Source organism: Phoca vitulina, unplaced genomic scaffold (genome assembly GCF_004348235.1).
Source record: "Phoca vitulina isolate PV1807 unplaced genomic scaffold, GSC_HSeal_1.0 scaffold67, whole genome shotgun sequence".
NCBI classification, from domain to species: domain Eukaryota; kingdom Metazoa; phylum Chordata; class Mammalia; order Carnivora; family Phocidae; genus Phoca; species Phoca vitulina.
In genome coordinates this window covers 13,420,120-13,445,123 of record NW_022589770.1, presented here as the reverse complement: position 1 = coordinate 13,445,123, position 25,004 = coordinate 13,420,120, and the positions used below count along the sequence as shown (strand labels likewise).

General features: G+C 40.5%; 1 protein-coding gene across 11 annotated transcripts in view; it reads left to right on the top strand.

Annotated features, from left to right (window-relative positions):
• KDM4C (lysine demethylase 4C) overlaps positions 1-23,068 on the top strand; it is a 478,025-nt gene extending 454,957 nt beyond the window's left edge. For 6 of the 11 annotated variants that reach the window (XM_032392295.1, XM_032392294.1, XM_032392291.1 and 3 more), the window contains 3 exons: positions 10,910-11,029; positions 14,928-15,020; positions 19,329-23,067. In XM_032392295.1, the coding sequence (XP_032248186.1) occupies positions 10,910-11,029; positions 14,928-15,020; positions 19,329-19,505 (390 nt within the window). In that variant the 3' untranslated portion in view covers positions 19,506-23,067. Of the gene's footprint in view, positions 1-10,909; positions 11,030-14,927; positions 15,021-19,328 lie in introns of all 11 variants that reach the window. The other 5 variants (XM_032392299.1, XM_032392301.1, XM_032392300.1 and 2 more) reach the window with 2 other exon arrangements.
• The last annotated feature ends 1,936 nt before the right edge of the window (positions 23,069-25,004 follow it).

Sequence of the window (25,004 nt, the reverse complement as noted above, 5' to 3'; positions counted from 1 at the left end):
CCCAATCTGACCATGCAAGCATGACAACTCCTTGTTCTTTTCATCTAGCCATTGAACACTTACCAATGCAGCTAGGAGGAAGATTAAGTGAATTATTTATGCAGCTATTGAAAATCATGTTTTCAAAGGATATTTAATGGCACAATATAATAAACAGAAAAATCAGTATATACAGTATGATCCCAATTAGATACAAAAATACAAATGTGCAAAGGAAAAATCCTCAAAGGAAATGCGTTGAAATGTTACTGATTATCTCTGGAGAATGTAATCATAGGTGATTATGATTTTCAATTTTATCATCTTCTTATAGTTTGCATATGAGCATGTTTTATTTTTATAATAAAAAAGTTATTTTTAAAAAAAATCTGAACCATTCTAAGAACTCCTTATATTGTGACTCATTTTCCCTGGATTTCTCTATCTGGATCCTTTCAGATTCTTGTGTCAAATTTTCATTTTAGTTCTCCCATCTCTTGAGGCATCTTGAAGCTCCCTGGAATATGATAACCATGTAGTGTGCTAATAATCATTCTGTTAAAGTACTTTGCACTGTAATTCTATGACAGAGGAGTTCTTACACTTATCTTTTTTATTTTTATTTTTTATTTTAATGTCTGTATTTCCCACTAAGGAGTTGTGTGAAGTAGATAGTCACATCTGTTTTTCTCAATACTAATCCCAGTGTTCTGAGAATACAAGAAATGCTTGAAGATTAGGTGTTGAGTGAATGACTGCCCTACTTGTCCACTTATTGGCCGTGTTACCTGGGGCACATAATTGTGCTTCTTTACCTAGATGGGAGATGACACCTGCTTACTGACCCTGGGTTGTTTTGGATTTCAGCTAGGATAACCTTGTCTGGTCATCTTTTGTAGTAGGTTCTTGGCTTCTCAGTGCATCCTGTCGTCACAATTTTAAATCTCAAGGATCATCTGCTCCGAAGGTTTTCTGTCCCCTTGCTATCATCCTCCAGATGTTCCTTGTTGATATGAATTAAATCCAGTCACAGTTCACTTCAAACTCACCAGCTGCCAGTCACCGTGCTGTGCTTTTCTGTTCTCTTCTCCTCTCCTTTTAAATATATTTGAGCTCTAATTCTCCCAACAGTCCTTTAAGGTCGTGTTATTCTATGCATTTGATTGATGAGGAAACCAGTGCCTCAAGAGTAGCGTGGGTCCAGTCACTTCTTTGACCCCAGGCCTTGGAAGGCGCGCTCTGTGCCACATCAACGCAGCAGGCCCTGAGCCACCTGCTCTGGCAAGTAGAACGCAAGCTGTGGAGCAGAATGAGAATCTGCAGAGGCCGGCGCCACGAGGTGCTGCTCTTCTGACTGCAAAGCCCCTATTACGGCATGTGAGCACAGGAAAGCCTTCTCGTCCCATAATGCTTACCCCTATCTTTCCTTTCCTCATCTTTTTTCAGCTTTTGGAACTGATATTTATTTTTAGAAACCATGACCGAGAAGTTCACCTCAAGACTGTCTTTCTGTTTTGTGACATAAATTTTTATTGACATAATAAAATATTTTGTTCCCCTCATGCATGTTAGCCTTTGCCAACAACTATAAAAAAGGGGAAGAGATCTGATCTATAGATGGTAATTTTTTCTCCCTTATTTGAGTATGAAGAGTTACAGTCCTGGGGTGCTTTATGCCTTAGTGTCTGCAGGAAAAACAGGAGGAAGATGCAGCCAGTCCAGAGAAAGTCCTTATAAATGGTGTTGGCTGTTTCTCCAAGGTGGCAAGAACTTGATGTGTAACAGACAAGGGAGTTGACACCAGTTACCTTAACCCTAAAATGGAAATAATACTAAATACCAGGATTATTGTTGAAATTATTGAAATGTAATGTATAAAGCAGTTAGTATGGTGTCCAACACATAATAAACACTCAAGTAGTGATGTGACTGTGTTTCTGGTTGTTACTGTTCGTGGTGGTGGCCAGTAATTTTCAGTTAGCCCATTGGTTAGAGGTCCCTAAGCATAAGATTCCCAGTAACACTTACAAATGATATATCCTCCAAAACTTTATAAAAGGAGAGGTTATTGAAAGAAGATCTAAGAAGAAGTACCAAAAAGCTTTAAACATACAAATTCCGTTTTCCAAGTATTTTGTGTATCTGGGGCTTTTAGAAGATGAACATGAAAGATTTCCTGTTTTGGTTCCTGGTGTGATGGGGCATTGGCCCTGCAATCATTGGTGACATCATTCCAGAACAATCTTGATAGGTAGAGAAAGGGGTCAGGGCTACAGCTCTGTCCTCCTGACTTGACCACACCACTCAACATATTCAATGGGATCGCATGACCAACTGTGGGTGCCCCAATAAAATCAGCTGCTAGTGCCAAAGCATCCAGCAGTGATCCCCACAAAGCGCTGCTGGAGCTACCAGCTTGCTTCTCCCTCTGACCTCTGTCTTTAAGGACTACATAGCTGCTCTCACCACAGCTTACAAAGTGTTTACATTTACCTAGCCAAGTGAGTGCAGGAGAGTCCTGAATCGGGGCTCTGTAGTTAATTCAGTTTATGTGGAGGGCAATTGAACTTTGAGGGGAAGACATGAGGAATTTTGGTTAATTGCTAGGAGAAAGTCCTTGATACAGATGATGTCATCGGAGGGTGAGTCATGGACTCTGTCCCCACCGCCCAGCCACTTACCTATTATTATATATCGCACCTCGTATTGTAGATATTCATGGAAATATTTGAGTCCCAAACTGGACTTGAATTCCTTGAGAGAAAGGACTTCAAAAGGACTCCTCTTGTCTCTGTCTTCCCAGTGCTGAGCTCAGGAGGAGAGTATATGCCAGAGGGAGGGAGGAAAGGCTGGGGCGGGGGGCTCTCTCAAAGGTGGGTAGTGGTGAATGAGCCTTTCAGTTCCCTTAATCCTCTCCAGTCCCAAGAATGCTGAGAACCCCTTGTGCGCATTTCAGAGCCACCACCATTAACTGTCTCCGTGTCCCTCTCTCATATGCCCTTGCTGTTAGGTCAGCTCCCCAGTGTCACCCCTGGTTCTAGTTAATGACTTTCCTTATGTTGTATCACTTAAAAGAACTAAAAAGATAATTTACAAAACAAAATGCCTAACTTTGTATTTTCTGTGCCTTTTAAAGCCTCTGCTTGCCAGAATCTCACCTATTTCTAATAGGGTGACTTCTTTTAGAAATATATCATTTGAGGCTTAATGCTGTGGTAACATTCAGAAACATAAAACAGCGTCCGTCTCTGGCACCTCAATATTTTTACCAGGCATGGTATCCACTCTTGGCTTTTGGCAAAAGGGAAAGTGTGTGCTAAACTTGGCCCTCAGGAATTCCCCACGTATGTGTCAGTGTTGTTTTTTTTTTTTTCCTCTCTGTGGAGAGGGCACTATGTTTCAGAAGACAGGTGTGGTTAAGTGTCAGGGCATCGGCAAAGTGTGCCTGCTGGGAAAGAGTCTAGCTGTTTGAGGGAATAATGAGGCATTGCTCCAGCTTAACAGAGACAACCAGAGCATCCTGGGGATGGAGAAAGGGTGTTTGTATGTGTTTCCCTTACAAAAGAAAAAACTATTAAAAAGGAAAGCTGGACATCAGAATTGGAGTTTTCCCAGAATGATGAGTGTCAGTGTGGAAGTAGGTTGGCTTGAATCCATTATCCCACAGGCTGCAGTGACAGTGTTTTATAACTAGGACAGAACACAGATAAGATACCTCAGTGCAGGAGTGTTCCAAGTTTTCTTTCAGGTATGTTAGATGTCTCTCACTGTAGAAAACTACACGCAAAGGAAGCAGCTTGGAATTAGTTTTTTCTTTATACATAGAAGGTATAGTGTATTTTGGAGATAATCTCGAGCAGGGATCATCAACCTGGCCAAGCATCAGATTGTTTGGGAGTTCATTTAGCTTGAACTGTACCTTAGATTGACTGAATCAGAATTTTCTGTGGTGGTTAAGATTTATTGCACTAGAGAAATGAGTCTGATGTTGAATTTTTCAAAGCTTAATGAAATTAACTTTATAAATAGTTTATATACCTTTTTACCAACTTATTCCTGTTCCAGAACTCTACTCTAAGAATATAGTCAGTAATTTGGACAAAGATTCATGGAGAAAAATATACAATAGCATTATAGATGATAGGAGAAAATTGGAATGACCTGTATATATCTTACAATGGGAGAGTGGTTAAATTAATTGTGGAATAGCCATAATGTTGCATGTATTCAGCCAGTAAAATGGAGTTTTTAAAGGATAATTAATAACTAAGAAGATACTCATAATGTAATTTTGGGGGTTAAATGACAAGGCACAAAATTGTAAATGTACATAAATGGACAAATATTGTATGATTTCACTTACAGTGAGGTACTTAGAAATAGTCAAGTTCATAGAGACAGACAGTAGAGTGGAGGTTGCCAGGGGCTGAGGGTAGAGGGGAATGGGGAATTAGTGTTTAATGGATATTGAAGTTTGGGATGATGAAACATTTCTGGAGAGGAGGGTGGGGATGGTTGTACTACATTGTGAATGTACAGAAAGCCACCAAAATGTGAACTTAAAAATGACTAAAATAGTAAAATTTATGTTGTGTCTATTTTACCACAACAAAAAGGAAGACTTCTTCCCTCCAAATGCTGTGGAATGAGTGAAGGAACATGGCATGAGCTGCAATACTGAGCTCTTCACAAAAGGCGGCCTTGTCTGCCTCTTTGGAGAGCTTGGTTGTTCTCCATGTGAAAGAAAATAAAGTTTGTAGCTATGAAAAAAAATTATGTATGTATAGGAGGGTCTTTTTAAAAAACACATAGAAGCATAGAGATAAATCCAAATGGTAACAGTATTTACTTTTAAAAAAAAATTTCATTCCAGTATAGTTAATATACGGTGTTAAATTAGTTTCAGGTGTACAATATAGTGTGATTCAATTCTATACATTACTAAGTACTTATCGTGATAAGTATATTCTTAATCCCCTTCACTTATATCACGCATCCCCCACCCACCTCCCCTCTGGTAACCATCAGTTTGTGCTCTACAGTTAAGAGTCTGTTTCTTGGTTTATCTTTTTTCCTTTATTTGTTTTATTTCTTAAATTCCACATATGAATGAAATCATATGGTAATGTCTTTCTCTGGGCTTTTTTTTTTTTTCTTAGCATTATGCTCTCTAGCTCCATCCATGTTGTTGCAAATGGCAAGATTTCATTCTTTTTTATAGCTGAATAATATTCCATTGTATGTATATTCTACCTCTTTATCCACTCATCAATCAGTGGACACTTGGGCTGCTTCCATAATTTGGCTATTATAAAGAATGCTGCTATAAACATCAGGCTACATATATCCTTTCGATTTAGTGTTTACATATTCTTTGGATAAATACCCAGTAATGCGATTACTGGATCATACGGTAGTTCTATTTTTAACTTTTTGAGGAACCTCCAGACTATTTTCCACAGTGGCTGCACCAGTTTGTACCAACAGTGTGCAAGGGTTCCTTTTTCTCCACATACTTGCCAACACCTGTTGTTTCTTGTGTTTTTGATTTTAGCCATTCTGACAGGGTGGTAACAGCATTTACTTCTAGGTGATGGAAATATGGGTTGTTTTTGTTTTTTCTGTCTTTTAAAATTCTGTAATTTCCCCTACTGAATTTATGGTAGATGCTCAGAGCAAAGAATTATTAAGTTAAATAATATTAAAATGTTTTCTATCTTTGTTATCTCCACATGAAGGGTGTTATTAAGTATGACTTCTATTTAACAAATAGTCCAGGATTTACTCCTTCCAAATACGGTTCATCCCCTTCAAAAGAGTCCCCTTGAGAGCCTACCATTGATCAAGATACTTGGTACTTACCTTTCTGGCCTGGGATACATTCTTGTGGATATCCCTAAAGAGAGTGTACATCTTCAGATTGTGATGTTTAATGAAAACTTGGGGGCAGTCACAAATGATCTAGGGCCAAGCCTTGTGATTAGGAAGGTGGTATTGTGAATATGTTCTTTTCCTTTTTGAATGACGGCTTTCCTCATAAACACTTTGAACTAGGATTGGGTGGTCTGGGAAGCCCTCCAGTTTTATATTCCACTATTAAATGAAAGGTGTCATCTCTACTTTGTGAGAGGAGAGATCTGCCATCACCCAAACCAGCAGTTGCTTATCATTTAGGGTTGTCGGTTGTAAGCAACAAAAAGTGATTGGTAACTTATTGAAGCACTAAAGAAATGTAGTGGAAAGTTATTGGGAAGCCCACAGACTCTTCAGTAATGCGAAAGAACGAGGTCAGAGAACTGATGAAAGCACTGAGAGACAGGGTTGCCTGCTCCGTCTTGGTAGGAGTAGAGGTGGGGATGGGTCAGCGGGAACATGGCTAAACAGGCAACATTCAAGCACAGCCTCTTGAAGAGGTCCTTGCCGAGGCCCCAGTAAGAGTTCCAAGCCCGCAGTGACTGCAGAATTCAAATAATCAGACTGGCGGTTGGGCTTGTCTCTGTAGCTGGTGGAGCAAGCGCCAGTGAGCCCTGACTTTGGCAGCAGTGTGATGGGACACTGTGCTCTTGCCTGGGTGGGTGACCCATCTCGGTCCTTTCATCAGAGCCCTTTAATCATAGCCAGAGCCTGCTCTTGACTGTGATGATGATTTCTGTCTTTAACTTTAACATCATCTATTTGGTGCTCCAGCTCCAGGCTTACCGGCAGCTCCAGACACCAGTGTCCCTGTGGACAGGGCTCTGGCAGGCTTCAGGGGAGTTTACACATCCCTGGAGGAAGTACAGCAAATGGTGAACAGCTATTTATGTCAGGGGAAGCCAAACTGCTTCTGAGGGTCTAGACAGCAACTGGGAAAAATGCATTAGTCAAGGTTTTAATGCATATAATTTTCCAGCAAAGGTGTTTACTTGCTCCAGCAACACACTAAGGACTGCATTAGGAAAGACCTCTTTAGCATTTTACATCCTTTAACACACCTCAAATACTAGAATGCTTTAAAAAAAAGTCACCTGGGTCACATAGAGCTATGGGGGGAGGGAGGCTGGAATCTTCATTTTCAATGTGTGCCTCAGTGGGTGGGACCACACTTTAAGGAGCTATGCTCCTTGTGTACAGCCCCAGGAGATGTGAGCCAGCTGAAGGCCTTTAAGAGAGGGGGCAGACCATTCACTGGGGCTTTTCACAAACTAAATCCCCTCATGATTCTATTTTTCCGACTTTTTATTTTTAAGAGAAACTTTTTTTTTTTTTTAAACGTGAAATCTTATTCAGCTTGTTCGGTGAGTAAAACTTACTCAATCCATAAATCAAATAGAAGTTCTTTTCTGGTTGAAGTGATCATGGCAACCAAAGCTCACACTCCACATGGATTTCCCTTCAAGGACCCTGAGGTGGTCACGCCATGCAGATACGGGGCTCAGTGTGACAGGCCTCCAAGTGTGGGCAAGATGCCCTTTGTCCCTAACTTGGGGAGCTAGACATTGTTCACAGCTCCAGTGTCTCACCCAGATGGTCAGTAAATAGATACTGGATTAATGATTGTGACAATCATTGTGACTCCTGCTTTGGAGGGACCAGGAAAACCTCAATATCAAACCTTTCAGCTTCTTTTCTTCAGCCCACATGCTTCTACTTCCATTCCTGTTTGAATGCTTTTTACTCCATGTAGTCATAGAAAGTTTCTGGCAAACTCAAAATCTTGAGACAGCTGGTGAGTTGAAATCATCTCTCTGTGGAGGAACTAGATGTTACAGAAATACATTTTTTTATGTATTACTATGAGCTGCCCTAAATCCATTTGGAAAGTAGCTGGGGTGTAAATAGTGAATAATACTAAATGAAGTTATATGCAAATCAGAATAAAACCACTTCCAGCTAACTGGCCTGGCAGAGAATGAGAAGGTAGCCATCAAGGCGAAGAAGGATGCCTCCTGGTGGAGGATGAGGAAAGGAAAGTCACAGAACAATTTTGTGTTGTTATATAGTTGGTTATTTTTCTTTATTCTTCTACTATGAATAAAGAAAAAAAGAATTCTGAAAGCCAGATTGAGAAAGCGAACTGAAATGTCCTTCCTGGATTTTGACATGAAAGGGTATGAAGTGATTTTTTTGTGACTGATACAGAGCAAAGTTAGGTAGAGGCTGAGCTGTAAGTTGCTCTGAAGTCAGGTACTTTCAATGCCTAATTAAGACTTGTGAGTAAAGGGCAAATAGACAGTGAGACAGATATCAAACCATATCTCAGACATTTTGTTTTCAAACATCTTTTTTTTTTAAAAAAAAGAGTTGTTTCTCACTTGGTAAAGTTGCTTATGTTTAGTTTATTAATAAAGCTATATTATTATGATAAATTGCTCAAGTATCTTCATACTTTGCTTAGGCCACATTTCCATGGCCATTGCCACACCTTTGGTGATATGGTACTTAAAATTTCAGGTCAGGATTTGTTTTGAAGAATTATTTTAAATGTTAGAAAATCTCTGTCAAAGATTAGATCTCTAAAAGTAAGAACCTAAGTCTCCTACTTAGCAGTTGTATTTGGTGGGTGAATAAATTAGGGAGTGCATCCTCTGTGTTCCCCCAAGGCCTTGAATTCCTTCGGCTGGGATTGAAGGGCCCAATAAATAGAATTATCTTGCCTGAGGAAAAGCAATATAGAGAGACAATGGAGTCAGGATTTGGAGACTGAAAAGATCTTCTTCATTACTAATAAAGCAGATGTTGTAGTGTGTGGTATAATTATATCTGTGGGCAAACAGGGTACCTGAAACTGGACCTGAGGATTAGACAGGCCTCCTAGTGACAGGGGTGCAGGACACCTCCAGCTCCTCTCTGGGGAAGGGGCAGAGCAGAACTTGAGTTCTCTGTCCACAGGGTGGCTCCAAAGGGAAAGGGAACATGGGGAGTAAAGCCACAGTTACCAAACTTTACTGGCTCCCATCCCCTGGGTATCTCAGCACATCTTTTTTACACAGTTCCATCTATTAAGTAACTTAGGTCTAAACAGCTTAAGACTTGGTGTCTGACGAGTGTCACTGTGTTTCCCCTGAAAATATCCCACGAGCCCCTGTGTTTGCTGGGGTGGCCCAAAGCCCTGTGGTGCATAGTTTGGAAAATGCCGTCTCCTTCAGAACTCAACAACAAAATTAAGTCATTGCTTATTCTCTTGGAAGAGTGGATGAATGAGAGTGGAAAAGAAGCAGGAACATTACCCCAGTGGAGCTCCTCTGCGTGGAAGAAAACTTTAGGAGCGGGAAGACACACGCTCTTGTGCCACCTCCCCCGCTCCCTACTCCTATTCCCAAAGCTTCCAGGTTTCAGCTCAGTTATCCCAGAGCCTATGTAGCTTCCCAGCCTAGGAGACTGAATAGTATGTATAGAGAAGCTGCACCCTCCAGTGTTCTTGGTACCAGGTACATTTTTGGAAGGGAAATGCAAAGTGAAATGATAACCCCAGGGGCATATGTGGAATACATTTCTACAGCCTACCCTTTCAATTCTGCATGCCCAGAGGTCAAATATTACAGAGGCCAAGGAGAAACTTTTTATTTAACTAAGAGCAGACTGTCAATTTGGTAGAGCCTCTGAGCACACAAGTTTTTCTTTGCCCATAGCTTTAGATGGAAGGGAGTCTGCAGTGAGAAAAATGAATAGCTGAGCCTCTCATGTATACTCCAAACCCAACAATAAAATGGCCACTCCTTTATAATGCAAAATTTCTATTAATAATGAAAAGTAATAGATCGTGGATTTCTGGTCATAAACAACTAAAATATTTCCTGTGTGTGCCTCTCATTTAAATCATAGAACCATGCCCAGTCTGCATTTATAGCTTGATTGGTCAAGTGTGCATTTCGATCAGTGAGATTGGCCTCATCAGTAAAATACAGGTATTAGCAAAACACAAATTGCTAAATGTGCAAAAAATTTACCAAAGAGGTCAAGTATTTAATTCATTCGTATTAAAATTTTTCTGTCATACCCAATACATACAAATTTAAGAGTTTGCAAACTATGTCTGTGAAAACATTTTATTTGACCTGTTACCTCCCTTCCCCACCAAAAAACAAAGCACCTTTCAAGATGGACTACAGGCTTTGCTCTTAGGAGGAGGCACTGTTGAGTAGAAGGCATGAAATGAAAGACTGGCTATGGGTGCCTCCATGGATGCCCGTGGAAGGAAGAGGGGTGGTCACTTAATAGGCGGCCGGCAGAAGCGTGCCTCTCCAGGGAGGTCCAAGGATCTTCTGAGGAGGCCTGCTAAACAGCACACTCCCCTCCCAGCCTCGGCTGCCACGCTGCAGGTGCTTCTTGCCTTCCTTTTCCCTTGCTGTTTTGCCGGCTTGGACCTCACTCTGTTCCTCTCTGGCCCCATTTCCACCTGTGTGTCCCAACTCTTACTATTCTCCCATTCAGCTTCACTCCTCCAGAGATTCTGACAACTTAAAGGAGCCCCTTTGGAGGCTCAGTTTCCTTGTCAGTAAAATGGGGATAATTAATAATCTCTGCCTACTTCGTGGAGTGATTATTGAGGATCAAATGAATTGTATGTTAAAGCATTTGGTTAACTGCAAAATACTGTATAAATGTCAGGTGTTGTAAATCATGAGCTGGTCTCTTCTTCAGCTAAAGGAGTTTCCGTGCATATTTTAGTTACCCTCTGAACGATTCTTCGTCAAGTAGCAAATGTAAATGCTGCTCTTCTTTTCCTGCTTGGCTTATGGTGGCTCCTTTGCAGTTTTATGATGGAGGCTGAATCTTTAAGTACTCCTTTGGCTCATATCTCTTCCCCTGAACACCCATGCAAGATCATAATCCATAAAACACAGAGACAATAACTCCTTTTAATTGCCAGGAGTTCATCGTTTGCTAAGTTCCAAATGCAGTCACTTAGACACTTGCCTTGAAAAGCCTGTCTCTATTTCTTCCACAGAGCCGAGATTGTGTGAAACTGGGCCCTCCTGCTGAGGGAGAAGTCGTGCAAGTCAAGTGGCCTGATGGCAAACTCTATGGAGCAAAATATCTGGGATCAAATGTTGCCCACATGTACCAGGTGAGTGCTGTCCTGTGTGAGATGCTTGCTGAGATGGACAGGAGAAGCCAGAGGGCAGATGTATATCTGTTGTACTGCTGATCAATAAACCACATGAATTTGGAGCACCTCTTATTTTATAAAGGAGGCAAAGACTTGGTGTCAAACGACCCGCATATTGGAGTTTTATTATCAAGTTCAACACTGGGAAACTAATAGCATTTGGTGGATGGTTTAATTGTAAAGAATATAGTTAGGCCACAAAAATAAGCGACTGGATGGTAGGCTGCTTTCTTGTGTGTACATCATATGGGGAGAGACTAATTGGCTCCTTTATCTCACCGTAAGCCAAGACAATGATGGCTCTTCATCAGCCAGCAGCCCCTGAATGGGCGGCTTTTGCCTGAGAGACACACCCCCATTGGGTGTCTCCTCAATCCCGATCAATTATGCACTGACACAGTTGTGGCCACCTAAGCTTAGAGAAGGGCTTAGTTCACGAAAAGTACAATCGGTTGGATATTCTGTTCACGAGGGAACGCTACATATTACTAAAGAGTACATATACAATTAAACAATGAAAATATTTTGTCCCTATCAGAAATGAGAATGAGTAAACTCTAACAAGGGAAACAATATGGATGGCAGATGTGCATTTATATTCCTTTAGGCTTTAAAAAGGAACACATTTATTAGAATCAGTACATTGTAGTGCTTTCAGTAACATGGTGGCAGAAATCAGTGTTCTCAAGCTAAGCAGTAGAGTAAAAACAGGAGGATTGAAGTAAAAGAAGAAAAAATAAGGTTCTGGCCTGTTAAGTTAAAAACAGCTTGAGAGTGATAAGACTGCCAGTTTCAGCACAGAAATTGTTCAAAGACTGGTAAGGGGCAGGGGCATCAGTGGAAGAGTGCACTGTAAGACATTGCACCAGGAACTAGAGCACAGGGTAATTAAAGGAGGTCAAAGAGCTTTGGGAAACTTGAACATTTTTTAAGGTCTAGAAAAGCCCAAGGTGAGTAGGGAGGGGAGGACATTTATATACATGTTGTGTATGTGTGTACTTGCACACACGTATGTGCATGTGTGTGTAAAAGCTATTTTCCCCTTTGTCATAGTGTTAAGTTGCTGGAGCTTCTTTGTATCAGAATGTCCAGAATTAGGCAAAAATCATAAGACAGATTGGTAATACTGGAGACTCCTAGAAAAGAAGCATTACTACATCATTTCAAAAGAAAACAATTGTATTTAGTTAAACAATAAATGCAAAAGTGAAGCATCTTATATGTAGCAAAGCTATTAGCTACATGAAAAGTATCATAATGAAGACATGCTGAAATTCAGGCTAATTAGTAATCAGTGTGTTAACTTCAGTTGAATTTATGATGGCCTATCAATATAGAACTAAAAGCATATTTATAGACTCAATGAAAAAGTTAAGGCTAATATTAAAGTTGTCTCTCAAGTACAAGTAGTTTAAAATTCTTCATTAAACCAAGTGCCCTTTTGAGATCATTTTGTGTTTTGTGTCTAATTATTCAGTCTCATCATTGAATAAGCAAAGATGTTTATAAAAATAGACGTAACCAAAAAATTCCTATTGCACAGTGCTAAATATCCTAAGTATATGCACTTTTTTGACCCTCCCAGGAGAATGAGGGTAAAAGGGTTACATGAATTTAATAATTTGTTGAAGAGCACACAGCTGGTAAAGGGAAGAGCCAGAGTTTACTCTCAGCTCTGTCCCAACTAGGGTGAACAACCATCCCAGCTTGCTTGGGACTGTCCTTGATTTTAGTGCTAAAAGTCCTGCATCCCGGGAGACCCGTTGGTCCTGGAATGATTGGTCATCTCACCGTACTCCTTTTTAGTTTTATAATTGCCTTTCTCTCTTTTTAGAATTTTCAAATTATGTACAACAGAAGAAAGGTAGGCACAAGTAGTTCTAGCTATGCTATCAAATTGTATAAGTGAGATGACACCTTGGCCTAATTAAATATTAAAGAAACCATTCTGCTAAAACAAAGCCAGGAAGAGAAGCCTCCTCATCTCAGCCTTCTGGGAAGTAACGGGGGGAGCTCTCCTGTGACCGAGACCTAATTCCACCCTACCGTTTCAGCTTAGTCAAATGTGAGCAGTACATGAATAAGAAATTTGATTATATATATTATCCTTATTGTAATATTTTTTTTAAACTCCAGCAGTTCTTTTTATTAACATAGTGTAGCTGCATGGTTTCACTTACCTTTTAACAAAAGTGCAAGGCTATTCTTAGAGCTTACATGTAAAGAATTCAGACAGACAATTTGGAGACTTGAAAAATATCATAAATGGTTCAGGGTTAGAACATATTAGACATTCTGTCCTAATTGCATCCCTTTTGTTGTTTGCTCCTGGTAGAGGTCACGTGTGGTTAAACCTAAACCAAGAACAATCACTCTGAATCAGGCATTTGATGAATTTCCCCCAAATGGTCTAGGTTTCTGTTAGCCAGTGTCACTTACTTTTCTCTGACAAAATCTAGAATGTTGAAAAAACAGGTTATGAAATTATTTGCTGCCATTTGATTAGCCTGAAGAAGAAGTTTTAAATTTTCATTTCAGATGAAGGTTTTCACACATTGTTGTGGTTTACATGTTATGAGGTTGAGAACCTGGGATTTTCCTGGCTGAATGGTTCAGTTTGACAAAATGAGTTTTGAAAGTTAAAATTTCTCTAAGAACTTGAGAAATTACTTTATCTAGGAAGATTATTATACAAGAGTAAATATATCATCATTTCTCCCTCATACGGTATCAGAGCCTCTGAAAGAAACAAATGGTACCTACAGGCCCAGCCAGTCTTAATGCTAAATTGGCCACAATCTCATGTTCTGAGAAATCATTTGAGCAGCAGATTTGTTTCTGTGTTTTTGCTTTGGGGGTGAGGATAAAGTTTTCATATCACATATTCCAAGACAATTTTCAAGAATTTTGGCCTGTTTGCAATGTCCACAATAGCCAAACTATGGAAAGAGCCAAGATGTCCATCAACAGATGAATGGATAAAGAAGATGTGGTGTGTGTGTATATATATATACACACACACACAATGGAATATTATGCAGCCATCAAAAAACCCCAAAATCTTGTCACTTGCAACAACGTGGGTGGAACTGGAGGGTATTATGCTAAGTGAAATAAGTCAAACAGAGAAAGACAAGTATCATATGATCTCACTGATATGAGGAATTCTTAATCTCAGGAAACAAACTGAGGGTTGCTGGGGGGGTGGGGGGGGGGGGGGGGGGGGGAGGGGGTGGCTGGGTGATGGGCATTGGGGAGGGTATGTGCTATGGTGAGCGCTGTGAATTGTGTAAGGCTGTTGAATCACAGACCTGTACCTCTGAAACAAATAATACATTATATGTTAAAAAAAAAAAGAAAGAAAGTAGGAAGGGAAAAATGAAGGGGGGGAATTGGAGGGGGAGACGAACCATGAGAGACTGTGGACTCTGAGAAACAAACTGAGGGTTCTAGAGGGGAGGGGGTGGGGGGGATGGGTCAGCCTGGTGATGGGTATTAAAGAGGGCATGTATTGAATGGAGCACTGGGTGTTATATGCAAACAATGAATCATGGAACACTACATCAAAAACTAATATTGTAATGTATGGTGATTAACAATAAAATTAAATTAAAAAAGAATTTTGGCCTGTTTGAAAACATATGTTTTTCTTAGTTTGATAAGGGAAAGAGCTCTCCTTCCTTCCTTAGTTGTTGGCTGGTTCTCTTTTTTGTTCTGTTGAGTCCTTTTTTCCCTTTCTTTATGTAGTTAATTGGAACCTTGAAAAAAAATGGTGAATGCTTCTTTGTGTATGAATATGTGTGTGTGTATGCATATATTATACATATATATATCATGATGTCTTATTTCTCATTAGGTTGAATTTGAAGATGGGTCCCAGATAGCAATGAAGAGAGAGGATATCTATACTTTAGACGAAGAATTACCCAAGAGAGTGAAAGCTCGTTTTGTAAGTGCTGGCCAGTACCCCTCAGGGATCTCTCTCTGTTCCCCAAGCCCAGCAAGAAACATACTTAGGCCTTTGGGTTGATTTTCAGGAAAGCCAGTACAACTTTTCCCTTACTTAGGCAAACCTCAACTTTGGCCCCAAACAGGAAACCAGTGCAGGTTCCTTGTTTTCCTTTCTAATGAGGTCAAATGATCTAACACTTACTGGCATACCAAAATAGTTGTTGAATACGTACTCTATGCAAGGCACTAGGAGCATACAAAGGTACCATCCAGGCATTTATAATCTTGTCAGCAGAAGCAACATTAAAGGAAGTTTTCAGTAGTAGATTAAAGGGGACATGGTATAAATGAACGTCTGGTTTTCTGTAGCTTTATCATATATTGATTAACGTCTCTCCAGAAACTCATTAATGGTTGTGTCAGTTCATAATTAAACCAAGCTCTCACTTTTATAACTAAAGGAATTTAAAAAAGCCCCAAAACTAGGTGTGGGAATACTAAAGCTGTTTTTTTAAAAAAAGAAAACGTTTTTAGTTTCAAGCTTTATACATGCCATTAAAAAGACAAATAAACATGGACAAATAATCAAAACTGAAGTTGTTAAAAAATATAATTCACAATAACTTAGTTTTCATTATTGTATCATAAAATATTTAGTGGACCCTGAAATGAAGTCAATTTTACTCATTTAGAATTGCATCTACTACATCTGCAAAATAATAAATCCTGAACAGGGAAATTTGAATGGGATTTTTTTAACTAAAATGAAATTTTTTTTCAGAATAAATGACACCCTTAGTTTTCAGTGAATGCTTATGATATACTTTTCTGCAGTGATAGAGTTACCTTAATTTGGAAAATCCTTGGATTCCTTAAATCTTCAGTTGTACATTTAGCTCCTTTTCCAGTCAGGTGGGGTCCTGGGAACAGGGTAACTGCACCAGGTATCAACTGACTTTCTGAGCTTCATCCTTGAGAGGAAGGTCTTTCAGAGCATATCAAGAGCACAGTGATAGTATCAGCTCTGCTGCTCATCCGGGAGAAACGTGACACATAGGGGACCCACACACCTGAAAGCAGGTAAACTGCAGGGAAGAGAAAATCAAATATTCCTCATGTAAAGACATTGGTTAATTCCTAAAAAAAGATCTAAGAAATCTGTCCATGCCCTACATCTTAAAAATCTCTTAAGAACAACTTTCTTCTTCAAGATGCCAAAGATGGCTGCCTCTCATGCTGTGCTCCTGTCTTCCATAGATTCTCCCTCCTCTCCCTGCCCTCCCTTGCTCCCCCTCCTCTATTCATTCATTCATTCATTCATTCACCTAGAGATTGAAGGATGGGGAATGGAGTAGGTAGTCCTCTCTAAGTCTCTCAGGTCTTTGATTTTCTAATGCATATGTGATTAAGCACCAGCTGGGTTTTGTAAATTTCAAATACTGTTTCTTAATCATATTAAAAGAACGCCTTTTACTTTCTGCTCAGATCACAATCTCTTTGTTCCATAATAGATTTGTCTTCAATACCAGGTTGCCTTCCTGCATAGCCTTTTTTGAACCCAGCTCCTGAATTTCCTAAGATCCATTTCTCTGAACAATCACACCAACATCCTTTTTCTTTAATTCTCAGAGAAAATTTTTTAATTAAAAAGAGTCAGTAAAAAATACGTAAATCACATATATTATCTGAGTGTAACCTGTTATGTCAAACAATTGAACCTAATAGAAAATATCTTCAGGAACAAAGGCTCATAGTTACTAAATCCAGTTTGCTACCTCTGTTTTTATTGAATCGAAGACTTATGTGCTCCTGTTATAGCAATCCAGCCTTTCCTTCAGGTTTGTATATAACCCTCTGGCCCTTGGTTGGTCTATCTATGACTGCTATTTTTTTTTCCAGTTGGTGAAACAAATCTAATTGGAAAACTCATTGATGGAAGATATTTTATGATTAGAGAAATCTCTTTTGTTTTTTTAAAGGAGGGGTGGGTTAGCAGCCTCACTGCTAAATAGGAGGCCTCATATTTTAATGACTGCTGCTCGCCCAGACACACGCTGACCTGGGAAGAAATTTTTCAAAAGAGTCAGCAGTCCACCTCGGTGATTTTGCAGGGGTTCTTTCCCACTAACCTCAGAAATGGCCCTATTACCTTTTATTGTCTCACAGAATAACCATGGCAACGGTGCATAATTAAGTAGAGCTGCTGGTAAATCGGTTTTATTACTGTATTTGAGAGGCTGACTTTTGCTGTTCTCACACAGTAGCAACACTTTCATAGATGTTTTATTTTCTCCTTTGATAACTTGAGCACTTATAAAAGGGAAAGATTACTCATAGGAAGTACTTTGCCAAGAATGAATGAAACAAAAATGTTTTCTCCTAATGGCAGAGGGTGCCCAACCAACCCATAATCTTTTATTTTCTTCCCGAGTGAAACAAGGTAGTGTGTGGGGGTCCATGCAGGTAGCCTGTTACCCTGGATAACCATCTCGTGAACTGGCGGGGAACATGCCTGCTGTGCACCTGGGTCCATTTTTTAGTTTTGAAGCTTCTTTGTAACTGTTCCATTGTTTATCTCTTTTTCATGACTGACCATGTGTTTCAAGTCCTCAAAGCTGGGACTCTGTCTCTGTCTCCAACCAGGGCAGGTGGCCTCAGTGACAGTAGATGCACTGGGCATTGGCATCCTCTGGAGTGATCTACCTCGTGAAAATCAGTTAGAAATGCATTTTAGGAGACAAAATAATAGGGAATTGAGAAGCAAAAGTAGTGTCTTAACGTAGCCTTTACCTGAGCATAACAGAAAAGGCCCACATTCCTTCCACCTGGCTAACACTTAATTGAGCAGTGACTGAGTTGCTGGGTGTGGAGAACATGTAAAAATCAGTACTCCCTAATATCCTCACACTCAAGGGGTCAAGGAATCCCTGGTGGGGAGAAAGTTAACTGCCCCTCATCTCTGCCACTGACCTCATTCTACTGCATTGACACATAAAGTCTTATAGGAACCAAAAGAAGGGCCCTCAGGTTTGCCTGTGGCAGAGAAAATTGAACAGTGTCCATGCAAAGGGAAAGTACATCCAATGACAGAAAAGCATGAGCCAGTAAGGTGTGGCCAGGAACTGCAAGTAATTCTATCTGACCAGCACATGGGGTAGGATTTTGCTAAGTTATGTGGGTCTAGAGAGCTTGGATGCCATCTTCAAAGGCAGCAAAGCTATTGAAAGAGACGATAATCAGGGATGTCATATAATCGGTTAGTTTGTAGAGCACGTTCTTCTAGTGGTACTGTAGAAAATAGCCTGGGGGTGCGGCATTTGCTGCCGTGGTTTAGGGGAGGAAATGTGAGGCCTGTGCCATGGGGCCAGCAGGGACAAAGAAGAAAGGATGGAGGGCTTCAAGGAACATGTAGAAGGGGACCTGGACGTGTTGGGGATGGGGGACATTTATAGTGACTGTTAGGTTTCTAAACAGTGTAGCTACATGGATAGGATAACTATGCCATGTATGGAATATAGGAAGGTTAGTAATGGGGAGGGAAGACTGTGAGTTCAATTTAGGGCAGGTTTATTTGAAGTGCCTCTGGGATCAGTACTCTGAGATTCCTGCTGAGCAGTTGGACATGCAGTGCTGTGCACGAAGGAGGTCTGAACTGGAGTGAGAGACGTGAGCATCCTTGGAGAAGAAGCAGGAGTTGAAGCCAGGAGTGTGGGTGTGAGGGCTCAGGGAGCACATGTGCAGAGGAGAAATGCAAAACACCAGGAGCATCAGAGTTGAACAGATAGTTAAGAAAGGAGAGCCCCTGAGACATCAACAGTGAGCAACCAGAGGAAGAAGAGAGGCAGGAGGAAGGGCTTATAAAGTGACAGAGAAGAGCGCAATTCCAGCAATACTTAGGTGACAGAATAGTCAAATACATTTAGGATGAAAAAGTGTCATAGGAACTGGACTGAAGCAAGGACAGTTTCAGGGAAGGCCCAGAGGTAAATAGGAGTGGGGTGAATTAGAGATGACTGTTGATAGATTTGTCAAAAACCTGGTTGGGAAAGAGCCAGAGGGGAGATGGCGAGTGAGGGAGATTTAAATGAGAAGACTTTCATCCTGCTTCTGCTGGGGGTGGGAGATCCTGAAGAAAGTTGGGGCTACATGGAAGCAGGAGCCTGGATGGAGCAGGTGGGAGGCCCCAAATCCTGGGCTAGTGGCCGGGCCTCTGCACGCCACCCCGAGCTGGCTAGATCAGATCTTTGTCCATTCTTGTTATGGTCAAATGCTGTGCTTTCCGCAGCGTGACACTGGCTCTTTCTAGTCCACAGCCTCTGATATGCGATTTGAAGACACATTTTATGGAGCAGACATAATCCAAGGGGAGAAAAAGAGACAAAGAGTGCTGAGCTCCAGGTTTAAGAATGAATATGTGGATGATCCTGTGTACCGCACTTTTTTGAAGAGCTCTTTTCAGAAAAAATGTCAGAAGAGACAATAACCTGCATAATGCTGCTACAGGCAACAGAGCAACGTGGGCCAGAAAAGGAAAGATGAAGGGACAACCTTGGGGCCGTGCGATGTGTTTCACTGGGGTAGGTGACGGGGTATGTCTCTGACAGTGGAAAATTAGGCTTTTCAGAGTTTGGTCACCTGGACCACAGATTACAAGTGTTATTAATTGGACACAACAATCTGAAGTCCTCCCCTAGTCTTGCTTTCACTTGTGAGCAATTGTCTTCAGTGATCCCAAAGAATTTGTCTAAGTGAAAGGAAATAATAGTGAATCTCCCACCAAAAAGAGGCACTGACAGAGGAGGTGGGTCCTCACCTGTGGCCTAATTAGGCCCTTAGGAAACACATGGAGACTTCTCTCCCCAACCCCAGCAAGTGGGAGCCTCGATACCCAGGTAAGAGGGTGATAATTTATATAATTTCCACAGTCAGGGAAGGACTCTCACTTATTTGTTTTAAATGGCAGTTTTTATAAAACATTTTTAAAACACAAATGGCCTGTATGGTAATGAGATTTACCCGTGTGCTATCTGTAATTTCCCTTGTACAGAACTTTTACATTTTTTTATATCCCTATTACTTTTGATTGTGTCTGATGAGAACTGAGTTGTTGGCCTTTGTGAAATTTTTGGCTCTTGAGAAAGAATTCTTATGAATTGTATGGGAATTTTATATATTTAAAGAGGGAGATCTGGGGCTGTTATTTTTAAACACTTTTTTTTCATAATATTCTGAGTAGATATTTATAAAATATATTTCTTTCATTATGTGTTTGTAAAATTAGAGTTTAAATAAATATGCTTTGATGCATAGTTTTCAACTAATATGATTTTTCCTTTTTAAAACAGCCTGAAAATGTACTAGTGTTTAAAAATAAAGATTTCCTTTTTCTCCAATTCTGCTTCTGACTTGCTTTTTTGTTTATGTTTAAATCAACAGAAAAACAAGTTTTCTTTAGGAGCTGTCTAAAAAGTTTGTCAGGCCCTTCTTCGTTCACAGACTTTTTACATAACTGGACACATTGCCAGACCTTTCAGACATGTCCCTGGGCATAAAGGCTCCTCTGCCTGCCCACAGGGCCAACTGAAGTGTTTCCCTCAGCTCCTTCTAGGCCTTGAAGAACTCTGAGCACCTAGAGTCTGGAGCTTTTTTCATCCCAGGTTTCTTGGTCCCCGGTTACCTTTAAAAAAGGCTGTATGGACCCTCCAGTCCCTCCCCTCACTTTATAGATGAGCTGTGGAGGACAGGCAGGGAAGAGATTGCCCAGCGTCACAGAGTCCTTAGTGACTGCTTCAGTTAACTATGGTCACAATCACGCTACATTACAGACAACTGCAAAATCTCAGTGGCCAGCCATGGGAAGCACTTGTTTTGCTTATGGACCTGCAGGTTGGCTGGCCTGAGCTGGGCTTGGCTCGGCAGCTGTGCTGACCTTGCCTTGGGCTAGCTCACATGTCTGCTCCACATGTCTCCCATCATCCCACTGGACCCAGTGTGCTAGCTCAGGTATGTTCTTCTCATGTCAATGGCAGAGGCCGAAGAGCTTGTGAGCCCAGCCAAGTAAGCACATTGCAGTCTGCTCTGTGGTGTTGGTTAACATCCTATGGGCCAAAGCCCAGAGCCAAGGATTCAAGGGCATTTCAAAGTTTCATGGCAAAGAGTGAGGATGTATCATGTTACTGGGTAGAGAGTACAGAACTGAAACTGCAATAACAGAACCACAGTTAAATCTCAGTTCTCCAGACTGCCTGCGGACTGAGGGCTCTTTTTCCAGAGTGCCTCATGCCTGAACTCTGAGCTGGGGAAGAGCCCACCAGTCTTACTTTTACAGGGATTGAGCACTCCACATTCCCTACCAGTATCGTCATATATTTTATCAAGTAATCAAGCTTGTTTTTTCTATCTCCAGGTTTTGAATGGAGCTGACCTGCCTTCTCCACGATATGCCAGGGAAGTAGGCCTGTGTAAGGCATTAAGAAGAATTAATCTAAATAGGATCATTCGTTCTGTACAAGTTTGCCTGTCAGCAAGATTTCTGATTGGCTGCCACAGGGAGGAAGTGTGCAGAGTCCTATGTGATCTCAAATACAGCTGTTTTTATAGGCTCACTTAGCTAATATTCCTGTAACCAAGTACAGCTGTGTATGGCCTCAGCAACATACTGCTGGCCGCAGATGCACTGTGGCTCTTGAGAAAGACACCTTTGTTTCACTGCATTCTGTGTAAAGTCATTATTAGCTCCATGACCAGACAGATCGTTAAAGCTTTTTCACTTACTGTATGACACTTCAATTGTAATTTTAATTTCTTTGCGTTACACTCACTGCATTTTTAGTGTGTATGTGTAGCATGAAATCAGTTGAAGCCTAGCTTCTGATATTAAAAAAATTGCTAGCTGTGACAATTCTAATGTAAATCTAATGGCAAGCCCTTTCTCTGGAGGTTAGAGGATTAATAAAAACTGCCTGGCATATTTCACAACATTTTAGTTCCTTTATGTGTGTTTGAAATGAGAACAGTGTGATTCTTGTCAGTTTACTTTTATTAAGGTACTTTTGTTTAGTTCATCTAGAGAGAAATTGAGAAGAAGCATCCACTAAAATATCACATGGCTTCTTGGAATACATTTTAAATTGCTACTGGCTAATAGTGTATGAAAACATGTAGACTCAGAATACAAAGATGTAGGAGTGAATGGGTCTGTCACTTCTCCCTGTACCCATCCAATGTGAAACAAGGCTGAAATGTGTATGGTACTGTTAATGACTGGGAGGTCTTGTGAGTAATCATATTGGAGTAGTATATGCTGCAAAATAACATTGTGCACTTTCTTTTTTTTGCCTTTAAGTAAAAGGGATCTGAAATGAAACTTTATTTCAGATATTAATCAGCCTCATAAACTTGAAGCTAACTAGAGGCATTTTCATTACATGATTTATAATTGGTTGGTTGCAAAACTCAATTGTACTACAATCTCTTTCTGAGAATTCAGATTTGCAGTCATTGCAAATGTTACTCATGCTTTTTCACCCAGTATGTTGTTAGAGACATATAGCACTGACTGGTGGGGAGAAAGATTCCTGGCCTCTGAGGAGGCCTGACCTCTCCAGCAAGTGGACTAACAACTCAGAAATCTCACACTCCATCCTCAGTAGGTGCAGGACCCTTGAAGAAATTGAACTTCATTAAGAGCAGATGATATTAACGATGTCTTGAGTATCTATTGTGAATACCAAGCCTGGTAGGCTCCTTAGTGGCATTTATTTACCTTGTTTAACCTCCCCCAAGAAATCAACAAAGTAACATTACCTGCTTTCATGGAGGGAAACTAAGGCTCTAAGTAACTTGTAAATCACTTAACCCTCTTGATGCATGAACAAAAAAGGATTCTAAACATGACCCAAACAAAAGAGGTTGAATAGACAACTTTGAAGCCCAGAAGACAGCACTAGAGGTATAAATGAGGAAGGCATCATTTTTATTGGTAGATGTTTAAAAATGCATGGACTCTACCTTCTGGCAAAGGCAAAACTATAGAGACAGAAGAAAGATCGGTGCTTGCCAAGGACTGGAGGTGGGGGAGGGATGGACAACAAAGTGGGGTATGAAGGAATTTTGGGTGGTGGTGGAGGAAATATGCTTTTTCTTGATTATGGTGGTGGTAGCAGGACTGTATGTTTGTCAAAAATCATAGAACTGAATGCTGAAATAGGTGGATTTTACTAGATGTAAATATCACCTCAGTAAACCCGACTTAAATCTAGGTGAACAGTGGACAAAACTGTGAGAGAGAGCATGTCTTGTGTGAAGAGGACAACAAATGAGAAGAGAGAGGTCAGAACTCTGGGAGAGCTCAACAGATGGGTAGAAAAAGAGGAGCCTGGGAATGAGCACTGAAAGGGAAAACCAGGACGCTCTGATGTCCCAGACAGCAAGGGAAGACAGTGTTCCCAAAAAGGAGGCGTGGTTGACAGAGAGAAAATGCAGCAGAGTCCAAGTAAGATCATGTAATTATTTATTAGGAGGCCAATAGTGACCTTGGTAAGAGCATTTCAAGTGATTTCAGATGACATTAACATTCAAATTGGTGTTCCCTGTTGGACAGGCATCACCTCTTTCTCCCATTTCCCTTCCTCCCTCAATCTCTCCCCCTCCCCTTTCTCTCTCAAGATTTTCTTCTTTGTCATTAGTTTTCAGAAGCTTGACAATAATGTGTCTTGGCTTTGATTTCTTTGGGTTTACTTCATTTGGGATTTGTTTAACTTCTTGGCCTTTCACCAAATTTGGGAAATTTTTAGTCATTATTTCTTGGAATATTTTTTTAAATTCCACACTCTTCTCTCCATCTGGGACTTCAGTGACAGAAATGTTGGGTCTTTTGTTGTTGTTCTTACATGGGTCCCTGATCTTTTTTTTTTTAAGAGATGAAAAATTTTTTAAAGATTTTATTTGTTTGAGAGAGAGAGAGCAAGAGAGAGAGAGAACACAAGCAGGGGGAGGGGCAGAGGGAGAGGGAGAAGCAGACTCTGCGCGGAGCCCACCACCGGGCTCGATCCCAGGATCCCGGAATCATGACCTGAGCCAAAGGCAGATGCTTAACCGACTGAGCCACCCATCACCCCCACTGATGATAAGTCTATTTTCTCTCTGTTCAGTTTGGGTAAGTTCTAATGATCTGTCCTCAAATTTACTGATTCTACCCTCTGTCATCTCCAAACTATTATTGAGCTCACTGAATGAATTTTTTATTTTGGTTATTGTATTTTTCTGCTCTATAATTCCCATTTGGTTCTCTTTTATATTTTCTACTTCACTGAAATTTTCTATTTTTTCATTTGTTTCAAAATAGTTCATGATTATTCATGGAAGCATTTTTCTGATGGCTACTTTATTTTTTTATTTTTTATTTATTGTTTTTTACTGATGGCTACTTTAAATCTGTGTCAGATAATTCCAACATCTGATTCATCTTGGTATTACTGTGTGTTGATTGTCTTTTCTCATTCAAGTGATTCTCCTGGTTCTTGTCACAACAAATGATTCAATTATAACCTGGACATTTTGAATATTATGTTAGAAGACTTTGGATTATATTTAAATCTTTTCTTTTTGCCAGCAGTCACCCTGTTTTGGTTTAGTGCTTAGGTCCTGGCCTACTTTTGTGCGCTGTGGTTCCAACGACAATTTAGTTTTCAGAGCTCTTCTGATCTGCTTTGTTTGTGTGCTACTGAGAGGCCACTCTGCAAACCAGGGTACTGTTCCACACTTTAGTTCAGTTCTCAGACTTTTTGGTGAGTTAATGTAAATCAGTTTCATGTGTGAGTTGGTCAGCAAATTCTTGTGCATATTTATAGAATTCCTTTCTCTAGATCTCTGCTCTCTAAGGTTACCCTTCCATTCTCTGGTTGAAAAAGTGAGGAACACTGCCTCCTGCTATTGGAAAGCCCACTCGGTCCCCACTGGTAGCATGCTAACAGGGACAGAA